Source organism: Thalassophryne amazonica, chromosome 13 (genome assembly GCF_902500255.1).
Source record: "Thalassophryne amazonica chromosome 13, fThaAma1.1, whole genome shotgun sequence".
NCBI lineage: Eukaryota > Metazoa > Chordata > Actinopteri > Batrachoidiformes > Batrachoididae > Thalassophryne > Thalassophryne amazonica.
In genome coordinates, this window is record NC_047115.1 from 12644158 (window position 1) to 12665219 (window position 21062).

The 21062-nt window shown below is 40.2% G+C and overlaps 1 protein-coding gene across 1 annotated transcript in view; it reads left to right on the plus strand.

The window, feature by feature from the left end:
• Positions 1 to 21062, plus strand: part of cdh11 (cadherin 11, type 2, OB-cadherin (osteoblast)) — a 266524-nt gene that overhangs the window by 197926 nt on the left and 47536 nt on the right. The window contains exons 3-7 of the mRNA XM_034184513.1: positions 830 to 1226; positions 1930 to 2069; positions 3908 to 4202; positions 5065 to 5184; positions 9554 to 9721. Of these exons, the coding sequence (XP_034040404.1) occupies positions 1076 to 1226; positions 1930 to 2069; positions 3908 to 4202; positions 5065 to 5184; positions 9554 to 9721 (874 nt within the window). The 5' untranslated portion in view covers positions 830 to 1075. The remainder of the gene's footprint in view (positions 1 to 829; positions 1227 to 1929; positions 2070 to 3907; positions 4203 to 5064; positions 5185 to 9553; positions 9722 to 21062) is intronic.

Below are 21062 nucleotides of genomic sequence, written 5' to 3' on the forward strand. Positions count from 1 at the left end.
CCTTAAAAAGTGGCGCAATAAAATGCGGTTTAGATGCACAAAATGCGTGTAGAACATGCCATCTGTGCACATCACAATGCATGCGACAACTGCGTTTTTGCAGTTTGATATTTCTCCAACATTCTTTTCATTCAGTCAGTGGCGGCTCCAGAGATTTTTTTCTGCAGGTGCTGTTGGGTGGGCTTTGCATTTTTATGCAGGCGCTATGAAGTAAGGGCTGTGTTTCACGAAGGTGCTCTGCTACACCTCTGCCACGTTCATGTGCGTGCGTACACATAGTCAGGTTCGGATCTGTGACAGTCACTGATGACATGCAGAATGAACCAAATCACACACAAACCTACTGTTCAATACAAATATCCACCGACCTCCACATTTCAATGGGACTAACCTGGTTAAATTAAAAATTTTCTCTCAGTCACTGAATTTGAAATATTTGCTCCGTGATATGGTGGCTGCGAAGTGCAAATCAACCAGTCGTGAAAACTGAAATTAAAACAGCAAAAAGTCCTTTCGACAAGACTGGTCAGTGTTCCACTGACTTTTCATTTTTGTTGTTTGTTTGTTTTCTTGGTATTCATCAAGCTAAAGTTATATTGCTAAAGGAAGGGAAAAAAAAATTAGAAATTCAAGGCAGGTTGAGGTCACCACCTCTTCCCTGAGCATGCATCTGCAGTTTACTTTTTACATGACCATGTCCACAGCTGTGATTATTACAGAACTTTCATTTCCTCCCTAAAATAAAGGCATCTGAATAAGAAAGGTTACATCATTGGCATGTTTAGGTTGTTTTCCCGTTACTGACCGCGATGCTTCTCATCTTCTTTAGGATCTCTGCAGCCAGAGGTGGTGACCAAAGTGTGAGAAGCAAAACCAGAAGAAGTGCGATCACTGGGGAAGTTGGTGATGAATATCCGCGGCAACAAGCTCCATCTCAGCTAACGAAGCAGGACGTTCATCAACCACGTTTCATTAGCCTAAACAAGATATCGTCTCAGTGGAGGGTGGAGCTCCACTGAGAGGAAGCAGAGCGTCGGAGGTGGAGTAACGTGAACATCTGCTGGGGTTGGACGAGATGGTGATGTTGATGATGAAGAGGGAGGACCTCGGGCTGCTGAGGACATTCCTCCTCGTGGTGGGAGTCTCTGTGCTCTGTGGCGTCACAGTAGGAACCCGGAAAGGCAATGCCTCCTTGGATCATAGGGGCCACAGACACAAACATCCAGGTGGGACAACAAGGTGGCATGGTTCCTCCTTCATTTATATTGCACCAAATCACCACATTAGTTGCCCAGAGATGCTTCATGACATTTTCCAACCCCTGAATGACTGTACCAGGAGTTGACTAGTGAGGGAAGCCACCAAGACACCCAGACAACTCTGAAGGAGTTACTGGCTGCTGTGGTTGTGACTGGAGAAATGTCTTTCTGTAAATTTTGTCTGTGGCAGCAGCTTCATGTTGGAGTGGAACAGAGAAGGATTTGCAGTGCAAAAAATTTGACGAAAGCCAGGCTCGAGTCTACCATGTGCCTTCTGGCAAACTTTAACTGAAATTTCACATCATCTTTTTTTAAGAAAATCTTCCTCTTTGCCAGTCTACCATGAAGATGGACTATGCAATCCAATCTTCTATCACAGCAGCAGAAGCCTGTAACTCTGTCAGTGCTGTCACTGGTGTCTTGGTGGCTTCCCTCACTTGTCTTCTCCTTAAATGATCACACACATTTGGAGATGTGTAGTGCCTTGAGATGACTGTCAATGTCCAATCACTTATGGATCTGACTGTATGAGGTGCTCCCCACCCAGGTTGAAGATGCATTTGTGGAAAAATTCACACAGAAAACTCGCTCATGGAACATCAAACCCAAAACAGATCTAGTTGTGTCAGTCTGTTTACAGAGAAACATGTTCATATTTTGGTCTTCACAGGTCATCTGTCGCTGCACAGACACAAACAGAGGACAGGGAAAGAAGGACAAGTTCTCCACAGGTCCAAACGAGGATGGGTCTGGAATCAGTTCTTTGTCATTGAGGAGTACACTGGACCTGACCCGGTTCTGGTGGGCAGGGTGAGTAGAACCCATGTAGTCGAACCACAGCCGTGAATGACTTGATCCAGTGAGATTCTAATTTGCTCTCTAGAGGAAAAAAAAAAACAAAGACAGAAGGAGCGAGAAGAGGTCACATTCACTTTGATGACTGAAGATGATTAGTGGGGCTTCTTGCCACCAACAACATCACTCAAACCAAGCCGCAGCTTTGTGAACAAACAACAAATGATGTTCACAAAGAGTCATATTTCAGAGCGGAGGGTTTGTAAAGGAAGAAAAAGACTTTAATGGAATTGAACAATCCTCATTTTTCTTAGATGACAACCTTTTAGTCTCTTACTTATTAGGATTCGCCCATGTCACGCGGCATATCTAACCAGCCCGTATACATCAATCCATCAACTCGCTTAATTTGTAGACTTGGAAAATGGAAGACTGATGTTGCCAAGCAACCAAGCCATTCTTCTCTGTAACCATCAGCGCCGTTTTCTTGCCTTTCCACTGGCTCGGCACGGCACACGTCACGCTGACGTGAGCCGTATGGAATTGTTTTCTTTTCAGCTGTGCCTCTGTAACAGCTGATATATGGGATAAACTGCAAAGCTGTGACTGGGGGTGTGGCTAAATGATGACTGTCTCCACCCACAGGTGAGGACAGTCATGCAGCTGTCCCCAAAATGTGTCATACAATGGAAAACTCAGTTTGTTCTTAGCTCATGAAGTTTAGAATTGTCTCAATCCACCCTGCTGGAAATGAGTACGAGCTTTGGCTGACAAAGTATCCTGTGATGGACTGGTGACCCACTCAGGATGAGTCATAGACTCTCATCTGCTTCATACAGTGAAACCCAGCGCTAAGCACCAATGGACCTCGGGGCCTATATAACACTACTTGGGGTGACCCGCCTTCAGTTGTGCCCAATCAACCCAGGTTCTGGTTGAGGTTGCTCACTTACTGTATCTCAGCCATGTATAAAATAACATTTATATCCAGTGTCACAAAGCTCCAATTACTCATCTTCTGCAAACCTGAACTTGTCTAGATACAGTTTTACCCAGAAGACAAGAATGTGAGAACACAAATGTCAGATTATGTTGGTCCAGACCCTAAATGCACTACACCCTGCGAGTTCCCAATTGCAAAGCCTTTATAATGTTCCGTTAAGCTCAGGTTGGAGGAGAACAGGTCATTGTTCAGGGTGAAGAAGACGGGCTACTTCCATGAATTGGCCAACAAAAATGTGTAAAAGAACTTCATATTTAGGGTCTTCTGCTAATGCTTGAACCAGCTAATGTGGGTATCCCATTGGCCTTCTGCAGCCACTAGGGTCCTCAACACTGAGGCACCTGTGGATCATATCCTGAGAAATGCATCACATTGGTGTTCCGAGGGATACTTCTCATCTTAGTCTCCCTAAGTAGATCTTCCAAAGATCTTATGAAAATACCTTGTACCACAGACATCCAGTTGTTGCCTTAGGTCACTGGATAACATCCAAGTCTTGCAGCTGTAGAGTAAGACAGGAAACACCCTAAAGACTTGGCCTACATTCTCCTGTAAAGGTATTGGCATAAAGGAAAGGCAAGGGTTATGTCCTCACTGTATCTTTTGTGTCAAGTCCTGCTTCCACATGTTTACCCAGCTGTTGCCCAAACCAACCTGATTAGTGTCTTTCCACTGTGTGAAAATGCAGCTGATATAGACAGTCTATTGTTGTGTGCTACATGTGTGAAAGGGCAACTCAAGGCAATGCCCGGACCTCTTTCTCATACTACTGTCCAGAAAACACATCTGTAGATGGAATAGCGATTTAGTTTTAAGTCTTTCTTGCATCTCATCCTCTTCTTCCACTCAGCTCCACTCAGACGTCGACTCGGGTGATGGCAACATCAAGTATATCTTATCCGGTGAAGGTGCAGGAACGATCTTTGTCATTGATGACAAGACGGGCAACATCCACGCTACCAAAACCCTGGACCGTGAGGAACAGGCCCAGTACACGCTGACAGCCCAGGCTGTGGCCAGAGACACAAATAAGCCCCTGGAACCCCCATCAGAGTTCATAGTCAAAGTTCAGGACATCAACGATAATCCTCCTGAGTTTCTACATGGGCCGTACTACGCCAGGGTGCCAGAGATGTCCAATGTTGGTGAGTAGCACACAAACTGGTTGGTGATGATTGATAAAAAAGTCACAGGATGGAGGCTGGAAGGAGGTTGAAAGGCTAAAAAAAAAAAAGGGCTTCTAGATGTGTTGCAGGTTCAAAAATGCACAATGCATTGCAATTTTGCTGTTAAGATGAAACAGATACAGTGAAGGTTTGATTTTATAATCTTGCTTATTTCTATTTTTTATCCTTCTATAATAAAGTTGCTTTGTTCTTTGTTAAAAAAAATGTTTGTGTCATTTATTCTTGTTTGCTAAAAAAGTAGGAGGAGCTTCCTGAAACAAATGAAAATGCATCCATTGTCATCACTACTGCCACCTTGTGGTGGGGATGAAAACAGAAAATGAGTCCTAGTGAGTGTGCAGGTTTCTAACCTCACAGTTGGCGATTCATTTACGTCTTTGTGTCAGATGGTTGCATATCTTGGTCCGTTTTTTGTGGTGGTGATGTTAACAGGCTGTTTTAGAACCAGACAGACACATCCTTCTCTTTTCTGCATTATCCAATGAGTCTGAATTAATCAATCTGAGGCTGATAGGATTCCATCAGCCCACAGGCTAAATGTCATCTTTAATGTAAAAGATGGAAATGACCAAAATTGGAGTGTGAAAGTTTGTGCCTGGTAATGATGAAACATGGAGAAATAGTGGGGGCGTGTGGCTGCAGAGAGACAGGAGAAAGAAAAAAAAAAACCCTTTTAAAAAGTGTTTTGGTTTTTTTCTTCCATCCAGCCGGTGCAGGTGGCTGAATCTACACAGGCTGTGACAAGCTTGTTTGTCAAAGTCTTCATGAAGCAGATCGCTGAGGCATAGTCGTCTGTCATGTCTGTGTGTCTGTCCTGCAGGTACGTCGGTGATGCAGGTGACAGCTACAGATGCTGATGACCCCACCTATGGCAACAGCGCCAGACTGGTGTACAGCATCCTGCAAGGACAGCCGTATTTCTCTGTGGAGTCACAGTCAGGTGAGGATGAAAATGCAGCGCTGCAGGCGTGAAGGTTTGAAGTGGAGAGTCACTGTGAGAGGCGGCGGGAGACACGCGGAAATGAATGAAGGGTGTACACTTTGCAAAGGCGTGTGAACTGACCGTTAGCCAAGCGCTATGATGAAAAATCTATAAATGAGCTCAAAGTGCACTTCTACAAACTCACAAATCTAAAATGCAAGCAGCATTGGGCTTCGTGGCCACTTGAGCTACACTACTACAAATCCCACACATATGCTGAGAGAGAGAGAGAAGAAGAAGAAGAAGTGTCTGCTTCAGCTGCCATTCATACAAAATCCTTTCTATGGGGCTGTGTGGACTCGTCCCGCATTATTTGAGTTTTAGCGAATAAAACTATTAGAAAATAACAGTTTATGTCTTTGATTTTGTAAGATTAGATTAGATTCAATTACAAGTAGATAGAACTTTATTGATCCCTTGGGAAGACTCCGTCAGGGAAATTGAGGTTCCAGCAGCATTATATAGCAGTACACAGGGTAAGAAGCACACAGAGTATCAAAAGTGAAAGTAAAAAAGAAGTTTGCAAATATAAATACACAATATAAATATCAGACATACAGACATACTGATCACCGTAACTCGCTTTGAACACGTCCCTCGCTTTATTTTTGTTTTGCAGCTCAGTTCATACAAAATCCTTTCTATGGGTTTGTGTGGACTCGTCCCGCATTATTTGAGTTTTAGCTATTAAAGCAATTAGAAAATAACAGTTTATCCCTTTGATTTTGTAAGATTAGATTAGATTCAATTACAAGTAGATAGAACTTTATTGATCCCTTGGGAAGACTCCTTCAGGGAAATTGAGGTTCCAGCAGCATTATATAGCAGTACACAGGGTAAGAAGCACACAGAGTGTCAAAAGTGAAAGTAAAAAAGAAGTTTGCAAATATAAATACACAATATAAATATCAGACATACTGATCACCGTAACTCGCTTTGAACACGTCCCTCGCTTTATTTTTGTTTTGCAGCTCAGTTCATACAAAATCCTTTCTATGGGGTTGTGTGGACTCATCCCGCATTATTTGAGTTTTAGCTATTAAAGCAATTAGAAAATAACAGTTTATCCCTTTGATTTTGTAAGATTAGATTCAATTAGATAGAACTTTATTGATCCCTTGGGAAGACTCCCTCAGGGAAATTGAGGTTCCAGCAGCATTGTATAGCAGTATACAGGGTAAGAAGCACACAGAGTATCAAAAGTGAAAGTAAAAAAGAAAAAGTTTGCAAATATAAATACATAATATAAATATCAGACATACTGATCACCGTAACTCGCTTTGAACACGTCCCTTGCTTTATTTTTGTTTTGCAGCTCATTTCATACAAAATCCTTTCTATGGGGTTATGTGGACTCGTCCTGTATTATTTGAGTTTTAGCTATTACAACAATTAGAAACTAGAAGCACTCAGAGAGTGCAAACCTCCGCCAAGGCCATAGGGTCACTGACTCTAAAGAGATTCCCTCCTTGGCACAGTCATCTATTCAACAGTTCAGTGTTACAACCAAAACTATGATACATACACTTTTCTTTCCTGTATATTTGACATCCTTGACCATGAAAACATACCACTAGAACTTGGAATCACTTTTATGTCTTTATTAGTTGAAAAGTTATTGTATAAAAACGATTTTTCGGTAATGGCGGTTTTCTTCTGGGTCTAGCTCCATAACATTTGAAGCTACATCAAATCTGATGACACCTTACTGAATCAGTACAGATTCAGCTACAATTTGGTGTTAGTTGTGCATCTCTAGCTTCATTTGTCACCTCACACTGACACATTTTCTATTTTCCCTATATTTTTGCATATTCTGGATCACCAGATCTGGAATCTGGATCCGATCATCACCAAACTTTGTTGTTTGATAGAACATTTGACTATGTTACACCTAAATTTTTTTCAAGCCTTTCTGCCTTGTTTTTGTGGAGTTAGAAACTAGAATGTCAAAATTCCCCCTATCCCGCAATGGTGAAGAATCCTTTAAAAAATTCCTGGATCCGGATCGTGATCCGGATCACCACTAAAATTGAATCACTTGTTCCTCTTGTCATTTCCAACCACTCCACAAAATTTCATCAAAATCCGTTCAAAACTTTTTGAGTTATCCTGCTGACAGACAGACAAACAAACAAACGTGACCGAAAACATAACCTGCTTGGCGGAGGTAATTAACAGTTTATCCCTTTGATTTTGTAACAATAGATTCGATTAGATAGAAATTTATTGATCCCTTGGGAAGACTCCCTCAGGGAAATTGAGGTTCCAGCAGCATTGTATAGCGGTATACAGGGTAAGAAGCACACAGAGTATCAAAAGTGAAAGTAAAAAAGAAAAAGTTTGCAAATATAAATACACAATATAAATATCAGACATACTGATCACTGTAACTCGCTTTGAGCACATCCCTCCCTTTATTTTTGTTTTTGCAGCTGAGTTCATATAAAATCCTTTCTGCGGGGTTGTGTGGCGTTGTCACTGTTATTTGCATTTTAGAATGTAACCGCGTTGACATAATGAGAAAATAACGATTTTGTGCATTTCTGTCCAGGATTTTCACTGACAGTAACACCTGTTCCTAATTTCCAGTGGTGCAGGTAAAAAAAAAAAGTTGCTTTTGTGATAGAAGTGGTGGATCAACATTCATCAAATTTTAAGATGTTCATCCTCATTATTTCTACTTTGATGTCAGAGATGTACAAGATGATTGAATTTTTTGTTTTTGACTTATCATGCTAACAAACTGTTAACACACCCACTGCATTGTTACAAGGGTTTCCAAAGCCAATGAGTCTATTTAAGGTGATGTTATTAAATCTCTATGGGGGACTGCATACTGTTGCCACATCTGAGTGAAAGATTAAAAAACTGACCAGAATTACAGTCTCAGGTTGGCTCAGGGTTGATACACCAAACTGGCCATATTTCTTCAGATGTGTTGTAACGCTAAAATACTCGTGATTTAAATAAATAAAAAGTAAGTAAGGCAGCGGATTTTTAGATTGCCCCTTCGATCTGTTGGATTAAATTCTTAAAATAACTTTTTCCTCAAAAGGATCTTGGAAAATGAAGCAGCTGCCAAAGGTGAGTGGAGTAGTGTGAATCTTATGCTAACAATGTTTTAATATGACTTGCAAGGAAAGTTAACTTATTCTTAAAGAATCGTATTTAGCCCACATGTTGACAGCAGCAAACTACATATAAGAACTATGATATTTTACAGACTATATGTTGCACCAGAATATTAGTCGCATCAAGAAAATGCACAAAGAAGAGGGAAACATATACAATCACATTTATTTTTTTAAACGGGATGCTACTGCTTTATGCAAAAATGAATTATTCATAAGGCTTACACTGCATTAGCGAGCAGAAGTTAATGGGTTAATTAATGTTATACATTGCACAAAGAAAACCAGAGTTCTTGTTGCCACTGAACAGACAAAAATGTCTAGAGGTTAAACACATGCATGTTTACCTCACTAACTGTAAATAAACATTTTACATCTTCTAAACATTTATAAAACATAGTTTGTTAACTTAGCCTCTCCTTATTGCTCTTCTGGCTGTCCTACAAACAAGCGGAGTCACGTAGTGGAGCCAAGTAGGATGAACTTGAATGCCCCTGTTTGTGGTCTTTGTGGTCTCTGAGTGTGGTCTTTCAGTTTGAGAACATGAATTATTAATTTCATTTGTTCTGTAATACTCAGCATATCTTTGTATTCTTCCTCTTGATTTACGCTGGGTGGCATCCAGCACGATGACTGTGCCATCCTGTGGCAATAGATGACAATGCAGTATTTTTTTCACATATAAGTTGCAGGACCAACTAAACAAGTAATAAAAAAAAACATGACTTATAGTTTTGAAAATATGGTGCATGTTCACCACTCTGCAATAAACTGCAAATTTATTGTTATTTTTCTTTACAAGAGCAAATTCACCCACTCACACCACTTCACATAATAGGTGAGGTGATATCGTGTCCTATAATGGTACCGAAAACAAAAAAGAAGAAATCAGTGTAGAGAAAACTGATGGAAATTTAGAGGTTTGTGCAAAGAGATTTTTAGTTTATTTTTGTGCAGAGTGTATCTGGTTAATAAAAGCTGTGCTGCTGTCTGACTGGCTCAGTTTTACGGCTCACATTTCTAATTGGTTTGCAGATTATCAGCTTTTCCTGCTGTCACACATGCACACGTACATGCTAGAAAAACTCGAATAATTCTTCACATTAGTCTTTCACTGGATCCGTTTTCACTTCACTTCAGGACTTAAGCACAGTGCTGCAGGTACGAACTAAACGTCATTCTTGTGTGTGCAGGTATCATCCGTACGGCTTTGCCAAACATGGACCGCGAGGCGCGTCAGGAGTACGACGTCGTCATCCAGGCCAAAGACATGGGAGGTCACATGGGTGGCTTGTCTGGAACCACTGAAGTTAAAATCACCCTGACAGACGTCAACGACAACCCTCCCAAGTTTCCACAGAGTGAGTACCAGCATGTCCGAGCGTCCCCTGAACGCATCATCAGAGCCGTTTCCTCTCATGTCAGAATTGGAAAGTCAACAAAAAACACATTCAGCCTAGTTTCTTGTCAAGAACATAAGACTTTATAGTTAAAGAGAAAATGGCAAAGGTGATATTTGTAGACATTATTATTGCCGCATGTTTTTCTTTCTGCTAGAGGTTGGGCGATACCGGGAATTTTAGTATGATCCAATACCAAGTAAACACAGGCCCAGTGTCACCGATATCGATACCGATACTTTTTCATATTTAAGCGTCATAGATCCAAAGGATCCAAAAGACCTAGGACAGAATTTCGCCAAACATTGTACGTGACAACAAAATACTTTATTATCACAATCAACATTTTTGTTTAAAAAATATCACTCAACACAACTTAAAACAAAATCTCCGGAGGTAGAGGGCTGACAAAGCACAATACAAGGGCGCGTTACTCCGTGTTGTGTGACACAGCACAGCGCTGCTCTTACAGAGTAGACTTTGATGAATCTGCGTGCGCAGCAGTCAGTGCGTGCAGGAGAGAAAAAAAGCTTGAGTATCGATCTTTTTACACAAGGATCGTTCAATACCTACCTACCATTCAATACCTAATATCAATACCAGCGTTGGTATCGATATTAAGATCGATCTGCCTACCTCTACTTTCTGCCATTCCTGCTCCTTCTTTTTTTCCACAACTTCCTCTATCTCCATTTTCCTTTTATTTCTTCTGTCCTCCCTTTCCCTTCCTTCCTTCCTTTTTACGTTACTTTTTCACTTTCTTTTCCTCACTTTTTTGTTTCTTCCTTCCTGTGTTCACTTTCTTCCTTTCATTCCCGTTTTCTCTATCCTTATCTTGTTTTCCACCCTGTTTCTTTCAGCCTTTCCATTTCTCCTCCTCCTCTCTTCAGTATATTTTTCCTCACTCTTGCTTGTTTTCTTCCTTCTTCACTTCTTTTTCCTTAATTCTCCAGCATCCATTCATTCCTCTTTTCTCATTCATTTCTTTCATCCTTCCTGGTTCTTCATCCTCCTTTCAGTTTTATCCTTCCTTCCTTTTTCATTCCTTCCATTCTTCCTTTTCTTCATTTATTCTTACCCTTTCATCTTTCTCCCTTCCATTTTCCTTCCTGCCTTGTCTTCCTTCTTTTTCCTTCTCTCTTCCTTCATTGGTTTTCAGCATCCATTCATTCTGCTGTTCTTATTCATTTCATTCATCCTTCCTGCTTTTTTCATCTTCCTTTCTTTCTTAATCTTCCTTCATTTCTCATCCTGGCCATTTTTCTTTCCTTTATTTATTCCTACTCTTTATTTCCTTTTTTTTCCCTATTCTTTGGTCTTTCTCCCTTCCTTTTTCCTTCCTGGTTTGTCTTCTTTTTTCCCTTCTTCTCCCTTCCTTCCTTGTTCTCTATCATCCTTCCATTGCTCTTTTCCCTTCATTTCTTTCATCTTTCCATCCTTCATTTTTTTATTCTTTTATTTTTTTATTTATTCCTACTTTTTCTTTCCTTTTTTTTCTTCTTTGTACCCTTTGGTCTTTCTCCCTTCCCCTTTTCTTCAAACCTCATTTCCTTCCCTCTTGTCTGCTTTATTTCTTCCTTCTTCCTTGTGTAGTTGCTATCTTCACATTTTTTTTACTTTCTTGCTCTAAACCTCCATAAAAACATGATCCATCCTGTGGTACTTTAATAGTTTTCTGGTTTTATGACCTGGTTATGATACTAAAAACACACACAAAAATAATTGTTCTTGCATTCATAATGATTGTTTTTTTTATTATTATTTATTTATTTTTATTTTTTTTTTTTACATCATGGGTGAAGCTTTTTTGTTTTGTTTGGATTTGTTTTGGTCACATTTTTGATGTATTTGATGGCTGTCACATGCTTTGATCATGTCACTTTCTTTCTTTTTTCTTTCTTTTTTGTGCTCACTGGAAGAAAAAAACATTCATGTATTTGTACAAAGAAGGATGAATCTTGAAGCACCAGCAGTGAGTCTTTGAATGCAACTGAGAAAACTAATGTCACAATTTGCCTGCAGCTCTACTGATTCAGCACATAGAAAAATCTGAACTCTAAAAAAGAAAAAAAAGAAATGCTGACCACTGGCTGACTCTACCCCCCCCCCCCCCCCCGCACCCCCTTATTTCAGGGTTTCTTTCTTCTTTTTTTTTGACATATTTAATTTATTTTTTTATTTTATTTATTTTTTTTCTCTCTGCTGCTATTCTGAGGCTGTGTGCAGAGGGACTCCTCCCAAAGTCTGAAGTCTGAGCAGAGCAGCTGCAGGAAAGGATGGACAGGAGGAGGAGAAAAGAGGAGACGGTGGCTCAGGATTTGTCCTGTAGAGAAGCTGAATATGTGAGAAAAAAGAGAGTGACAGAGAAAAGGAAAGACAGAGAGAGAGGGGGGAGAGAAAGAGGCATCAAGGGAGGGAATGTCAAAGTGAGAGAAGCTGTCAAAAGCATCACTCCAGCTGCAGTGGATCGAGTCTGCCGACTGTGTTCCAGCGTGTGACGAGATCAAATCTGATTCTGTCGACAAGCTGCAGTTTGATGGAGAGTTTTGTGAACAACAGGTTTCTCCGTGAAGCCGTCAGCAGTAATTTATACCAATAACTTTCATTAATCTGTCCATTGCACATTTCATTTATAACATATCCAAAAAAAGGTAAAATCACAAGTATGCAAATCCGAAAACAGTTCCTCTAGGTACTTGATTTATTAAACCAAAACATATCCAGTTTGCAAAATATAAAATTATATACCTGTGATTTTTCACAGAAATCAACAAGTTTATTGTGTTGAAATCTACAAAATTCTTTAATTTCTGTGGAATGTTATAAAATGACAGCTCATATTGCTGCTCGTGAAATGTTTATTGTGGGAAGGAGGAGGAGCTATCTTTCAAGTTCATGTTGTATTCAGTGGAAACTGCGAACTCTGAATTTCTGCCTCACACCTCCATAAAATATAAAACGTTCGTCATAACATCTTGTTGCAACATATATCCACGTGGTTCAAAATTTAGTTCCTCCCAGAAAATGAAAGTTCTCTAACTCTTCCTAGGGGACCCCACAGTGTTCCCAAGACACAGGAGTTTGACAAAGTCAGTGTTTTTGTTCAGCTGATACTGTTCAGATTGCAATTTAATACAACAATTAAGTATTTTATTTTAAAATATCATTAAAAACTGTTTTCATTTTTCGTTAAGTTCTGTTTAAAAGTGAGATTAAAATGAGATTTGTTGTTTAAAATGGACAACAAAGTAGTATTTGTCCTTTTTTTTTATTTATTTGCTTATCCCAAAAAATAACACTGGTCTTTTTTTTTCTTGCATGAACTTTGACATCTGATTTAGGGTAGTTTTGGGGTCCTGAATCCAAATCTGAGCTGAAATTTCCTTGATCAAACTCACATTTCTTTTGCAATCTGCGTGTTCCATATTGCTGGATTACGCAAAAGTTGCTCATTCACTCACGGGTTTGATGCCACTAATCATGCACAAAAACAGCTTCAAGAGCGTAGCTTTTAAAACAAGTTTGCAAAATGTGCACAAAAGCCGTAATACCGTTTATGGCACTGAAGAGGTGTGCGAGAGTGCAGCTTCCGCTTCAGTGCTTGATGTGAGAAATATGTTTTCATGTCTCAAAAACGTGATGTGATTGACAAAAACTAACACCAGATTTGGATTCAGCACCTCAAATTACCCAGAATCCATTGAAAAACTCCATGCAAGAAAAATGGTGTTGACCCATGTTATCATGGCCTAAAATCTGTATCTCATCCCAGATCAGCCTCACACTTTTTTTGTGCTTCTGTCACAAAATAAGTCACATTTTCATGACGTGTTTGTTATTATTTACTATATCTAACCCTTTCCCTTCCCCTCACACTAACCATTACTCCAACAGACCCCCCACCACCACCTCACCCCACATTTCGTGATACCATCACAATATTAATTCATATTCCCGTCACAAAAAGCGTCACATTTTCTTGCTGCGAATCACAAACTAACACATTAATGTACTTTCCGTGACATCATCATGAAATGGCGTGAGATTGGGCTGTCGATCTGCACTGTGCCCTTTGTGATCCGTGACCCCTGTAATCCACATATTAGTCGACCCACGTCCACCACAGTACATTTTGTTTACATCTGTCATAAAAACAGACTTGTTGAGCTCATTTTCAAACAAATGATTAATCCTGATCATATGTCAGGCTGCTGCCCAGTTATTGATTTTAATAAATGATTTTCACCCTGCAGTTGGGGCATTAGATGGTTATTTACAACGATTCGCTCCACGCTGACAGCAGAACGAGCAGTAAGTCACTGTAGGTCATAAAGCTGTCAGCCCAGCCCCCTTTGTCCACATGATGTGGATAAATGTCACGTTGCTGTTTCTTCTGCAATTAGCACCAAATTGACTAAACAGGTTAAACAAATTAATTTGCCATCCGCTGATGGTTTCGGCTTTAAATTTCTCGGAAATTTGCAAAGGAAAATCTGTAAAATTTGAAGGCCAAAAAATTTTAAACTCAAATGTCTTGATTATTTGTTCCTTTAAACCCCTTCTGAGATCCAAATAAACTGTTTTCTTTCTATTATTACAATTTTTCCATTTCTGCTTCCTTCACATAAAAATATTAATTTCCAGTTTTGTGGCTTTTGTGACTTCAAGAAAATTCTAAATTATTTGTAAGGTTGTTTTTCATTTTTAGCTTTCTGCCTGATGTTTGATCAAATTTCCTCCAGCAGGATAATTGACTGTGTGGTAAATGAAGGCACAAAGATAACTACCTAAAATCCTTTAGATTCCAGGGGGTCAATAAAAAAAATACTACTGGCGGCTGGTTGTCCAGCACCTCTTCATGACCTTTGACCTTTTAAAGCGAAGCAGCATTCTCGCCACTCAGCAGTCCTGCTATCAGACCAGATGACCCCTCCTGCACCATGTGGAAGCAATCAGGACCTGGCATCAGGTCAAAGGTCAGGTGGCAAAAATATTATCTTGTTTGCTTACACACACACACACACACACCCCCCAGTGTGAGCAGACGAGAGACGATGACGACTTTGTGGAAATTCCACACATCTACTCAATTCAGCTTCTCAAATGTGAACTTTTTCTTCTGACATTAGTATAAATGTTGACGACTTGTTAAAGTAATCCATGTAAAGACGTCACGTTAAGCCGTGGTGATTTTACACACGTGGCACAACACTTTGTATTTGGTTAATCATCTTTTAATCTGTATCAGAAAATAATTATTGAATGTGAATTCAGTCATTCATTCTCTCCACCTGCTTATTCCAATTAAGGGTCGCGTGGTTGCTGGAGCCTATCCCAGCGGGGTTTACCCTGGACAGGCCGCCAGTCCATCGAAGGACCCACACGTGCAGATGGACAAACATATTCACACTCAAGGTCAATTTAAAGTCACCAATTCACCTTTGGATGTGGAAGGAAGCCAGAACACACAGCTGGAACCCACACAAACATGGGACAACAGGCAAAATCCACACAAAAAGCACCAGGTTGGAAGTGGACTTGGGACTTTCTCGCTGTGAGGCAACAGTGCTAACCGCTAATCCACTGAGCCGCCTGTGAAATATAATATCCCACAGCTGTGGATTGCACTTATGCACTGGCTATTAAAACAAACAAACAAAAAAAATCTCCTATTTCAGAAATGTAATTCTTCTTCAATCTTCAGTTTTTGAATGAACTGGTGAATAATTATGCTGCGCTCTGCCGTTGGAAAATGAAGAGCAGCTGGTGGAATACAGTATTTCTCTTCATCAGTTTGCTTAAATACGGCAGATGGATCAATAATTATTCATTCAATTTCTCCACCTGTTTACTCCAGTCAAAGGTCACGGTGGGGAGGGGGCTGGAGCCTATCCCAGCAGTCATAGGGTGAGAGTCGGGTTACATCCCTAACAGGCCGCTAGTCCACATATAGACAGGCCAACGCATTTACACATACACGCACAACTATGGTCAATATAGAGTCATCAGTTCACCTAACCTGCATGTCTTTGAAAGTGGGAGGGAGCTGAGCACGCCTACACGGATGTGTGGACAACATGAAAGCTCCACACAGAAATGACCAGGTGAGAAGTGGTCTTCTTGCTGTGAGGCAGCGGTGCCAATCACTATGGCACTATAAATACATTTCTGAAATAATAAATAGTTTTGTTGTCTGTTTTTTTTTTTTTTTCCAAATTGTCACCACATGAACAGGCTCAGTTATGTGGCAGAGTTTGTGTGTAACACAGCACAAGGCACATACATGCATGTGGCTGATTTAATTTTGTGCTTGCAGCCATTAACACACAAAATCCTCATTGACATCCTGCTCTCTAAGTCTTAATACAACCTACTATCAACTGCATAATTAGTCTTCGAAAATCACCCGCAAAAACAGTGGCAGTGCCAAGGGGTGGCTTGGGGGGGCTTAAGCCCCCTCAATAATGAGCCAAGCCCCCCGCAGCCCCCCCAATAATTCTGCCAATAATGTGAATAGCGACTGACATATTTGTGGATCTCAACTGCAGTTTTGCGCTGAGAATGTCTCAATATTGTGTGACTGAGCAAAGTGATGAATGTGTGTGTTCAGTGATCCACCAATGTTGAATCACCCTTCACAAACAGAATTTTCAGTTTTGCAATAAACATTTATTTGTTAAAACCTACACATAAGTTACAAATCAGAAATTTGTGTTTGTGGATCACAAAGCACATGTACAAATCAAAGGATATTTGTAAATCACCCTCTGTGCATTTGCAAGTATTAATGAGACAAATTTAACTCCATACTCCAAAAATTTAGGTTTCCGAAATATTTATTACGGCCACTCTTAAAACTTCACTTACGTATCTTTATAATTTTATTACTGGTAAATTTTAGAATTGATTTAGATGAGATATACTTATTATCTCACAGAAATATATCACAATTATCTGGGAACTACTTTTTGTGCAGGAATTCATCAAGCACGTTGGCTGCAGCCGCGCACTAACACATAATATACAGAAGCTGTATATCGTTGTTTGGCAATCATTCTAAGTGATGTGTGTGTGCATTGATACCACATTTTAGAGGAGCACGGGTGACTAAAACATATACCTTGGTATTTATAAAGAAATTCACTATATATTGTTCATTTCGACGACATTTTGTGGACCCTCTCCAACTTTTACCCCAGCTCCCCCTCAGCCCCCCCCCCCAACAAAAATTTTCTGGCGCCGCCACCGCGCAAAACTGTCTCCACGGCAACACGCAAAGGTTCGGATTGCCCACTCCATTCAGCACTCATTATCTGGGATCTTCATAAATCAGGCCCAGAATGTTTTCTGGCCAAAGGTCATCACTCTCATGTAAAGTACAGGCCTGCGTTACCTCGAACCGTTGGCACCTTACATCTGTGTTAGGAAAAAACAGTAAACAGCAATCTGTTATGGCTGCGGCTTTGTTTGTTCAAAAAAACGTCCAAACACCTGCAAGAAACGGCTTGCAGATGGTGTGAATGAGGACAGTGATGACTTATTCAGTAGTCATGCAGAGACAAAGACGGGGGGGGGGGGGGGGGGAACAGATAAGCAAGTTGTGAAAGAATAGCGGGAGCATAAAAAAATACCAAAAAAAAAACCAGCATATAGGACGACAGGAGAGATAAAACAGACAAAGACATCGGGCACAGCGTGACTGCCTCTCAATATTCAAGCTGCTGTGATTCTCTCCTCCTCACCTCATTATCAAACATTCAGAAAATCCATCACGGCGTCACCGATGCAACGAGGAGCAGAACAAAAGAAGGCATGTAAAAAGTGACTTCAGTCTTTATTGAGCCGACATGGCAGCGGTGATGTTAATGCCGTTAATAAATGTCATCCATACTTCTTCACAGCGAGCTCGCCTCTTCAAACAACAACGGATCGCACGATAATCACAGCCGTTTGAAGCCGAGAAAGAACATCTCCTGGTTGATTTCTGCCCGCCACACTCACACAAGTCATTTACCTCCACTGGCTTTGTTTTTTTTTTTTGTTTGTTTGTTTGTTTTTTGGATAGTTATTATAGAAGTGCCTCCTAAAACAAGCCGCCGTGTTCTCTGCTCACGACTTCAAACGGTGGCACCTGCTAGAAAAACATGTTTGTGTCACCGCAGCATTTTAAAAGCAAACTTTTGTTTGATTTTCATTTCTCAAGGCACAGAAATACATATAATGCATCTGAAAATATTTTGGTTTTTGATATTTTGGACATACTGTATGAAAACCAGCCATAACGCTTCTACGGCGAGAAACAATGTACACGCATGCATCTTTGCAGCGTCTCGTACTCTTAAAGATTCTTCTTCAAAGATCTGACTCACACAAATAACACACTTGTTTAAAGATAGGAATCGAGAACCAGTTCCGGTAGAGAATTCAATTTATATGTTTAAATCCATTGAATTGCATGCCTGAGATGTTATCGGTTCCTCTCATCAATGCTGGCGTTTCTTTCAGACAGTTGGGTGTCACGACAAGAAACTGCCTAGCAACAAGAAAAAAAATGCTGCATTAATGCTGAAATCCTGTATAGATCTACAGTTTTTTCACACAAAATTAATCAAGGATCAAAAAGTAAATCAAGAGTTGGACGAATAATCAGGATCAATAATGGCAATTATCATTAAAATCTAATCAATTCCCATCCCTAGAGCCATGTTTGAAAAGAATATAAGAAATAAGTCTATACTTTGTCATATTTTCATATGAGGGTGTGCCGATATTTTGGAACAGTATCGGGCAGATATTAGCCAAAATTACTGAATGAGATATTGCAAATGAAAATGTATCTACTGTGCATCTGAGTCATGTTGTTGGTTATTATAGGTTTGCATTTAGGGGAGGACAATATTTGGTTCAAAATTTGAGTTAATATTTTGTTAGATGGCTTAGGTTAGCAAAGTACATCTAAACAAATGTATTTATTAATGAATTAGATGTTTTGTATTGTATTTTGTGTTGGGCTGGTATCGGTATCGACAGATTCCAAAGATTCCAGTATCAGTATTGTATTGGACTACTTTCACACAGTATAAAGTGCTTACAAGGAAGTTTATTGGCCACTGTCAAAGAAGGTTTACACTATCAGTTTCCACAAGCCTTTGGATTTTACTATAGTTATTTGATTGTTAAAATTAATACATTAAAATTGTTCAAATATTCATGCAGTAACTTTTCCCCAATGGATCAGAGCTGAAGATGCTGTGATTTGCTTTAGGAGTGATGAAGGTAGGACGGTTTGGAGACAAAGAGAGGTGAGATTGAGATGGTTTGGGCATGTGCAGAGGAGGGACCCAGGTTATATAGAGAGAAGGATACTGAGGATGGAGCCACCAGGCAGGAGAAGAGGGAGGTCAAAGTGGAGGTTTATGGATGTGCCAATGGAGGACATGGAGGTGTTTGCTGTGACAGAGGAATATGAAGAGGAGAGGGTGAGATGGAGACAGCTGAGTGCTGTGGCACCCCCTATTGGGAGCATCCCAATGAAGAAGTTTTTTTTCTTTTTTCCCCGAGTGGAAACATTGAATGAGTACCTTAAAACATTTATGGTAGGTTGCCTTTTGTATATGATTAGGTCAGGTCCAGTCTGAGATCTTACACTGGAGCTGTGCATCTCTGGATCCACCACACCACATAAAACTGTATTGGGTACTGGGTGGCAACCACCCAGGTAGACAACCGGTCCATCCCCACGGCTCACAAATAACCATCTATTTGCCACAGCCAGATGAAAATGGGTCTGTCCTTGACCTTCTCTAGCTGCTGGGGTCCATCCTGAGCTCTTTGGAATCCCTGACAGAACTTCCTAACTCTATAGGCGGAGCTGCTCTGGGTAATATGTGGATGAAACGGATGAAGGTGATTTATTTGTGCATTCGACCTTTTTCCTGTTATGATTCTAACACTGAACCTCACATTTATTTCCTGTGCTTATTTTGTCATTAATGTAAATTCCCTGTATGTGCCGTGAATCATTATTCCCACAGTAATGACTGCCAGGCTGCCAGGCGCATTCTGTTACACAACGGTTTAAGTCCAACGCCAGCAGCCTTTGCATTTAAGCTACTTAGAAATGAGGAGACTGGAAGGACACGAGCAGAGAGTGATGGGAGCGGAGGAAAAAGGGCAAAGGGAGGGCAGGGACGAAATGAGCTTTTATAAAGAATAGGCGGGCGGAGACTAGATAGATATGACAGACATAAGGGGAGGAGAGGTGAGGATGAATGGAGGGAGTTTGGAGGATGGAGCAGAAAATGTGAGGCTGAAGTGAAGTGCAGAGTGAGTGGATTTGGTGAGAAAAACCAGAGGCAGATGTCAGATGATGGTCCGAGGTGAGCGGATGGAAGGAGATATTTGTGTGAGATTGATGGAGCTCAGTGAATTGTTCTCTTCTTTCTCTCATGTATGCTGACAAACCACACTGATGAATGGAAGTTTGTGCTTGTCTGGATGGTTCAGAGCTTTTTTGGTGTCGCTCTTTGATTAAATATGGACTCTGAACGTCCCAATTCATTTCAGGTCATTTACATTGAGAAAGGACCCTCAATTAATAAATACAGATGTTTAAAAAAGATTGTCTTTTTTGAGGGAGGAGGGAGTGTGAGGCATCAGTGCTTTGAAGGTCTGCATTTGATAGAATGGTGCTATAGAAATGCTCTACATTTACCCACAGTCAGTAGAATATGTCATTTGATATAACAGCTGAGTAGATCCTTGTCATTTGATTGGTGCTTTGTATGTCACGTGACATGAATTATTCGTCCCACTTGTGTTACGTTGCAGTTAACGTGCAAATTTGGTTCCATTTACCGTGCAAATTTGGTTCCATTCCACGCGCAAATTTGTTTCCATTTTACTGTGCAAATTTGGGTCTACTTAACGTGCAAATTTGACTCCATTTACTGTGCAAATTTGGTTCTATTTACCATGCAAATTTGGTTTCATTAATCATGCAAATTTGGTTCCATTAAACGAGCAACTTTGGGTGCAGTTAATGTGCAAATTTGGTTCCATTTAACGTGCAAATTTGGTTCCTTTTAACCTGCAAATTTGGCTCCATTTAACATGCAAATTTGGTTCCATTTACTGTGCAAATTTGGTTCCATTTACAGTGCAAATTTGGTTCCATTTAACACACAAATTTTGTTTAGTTATACCATGCAAATTTGGTTCGATTTACTATGCAAATTTGGTTCCATTAACTGTCCAAATTTGGTTCCATTTACTGTCAAAATTTGGTTCCATTTACTGTCAA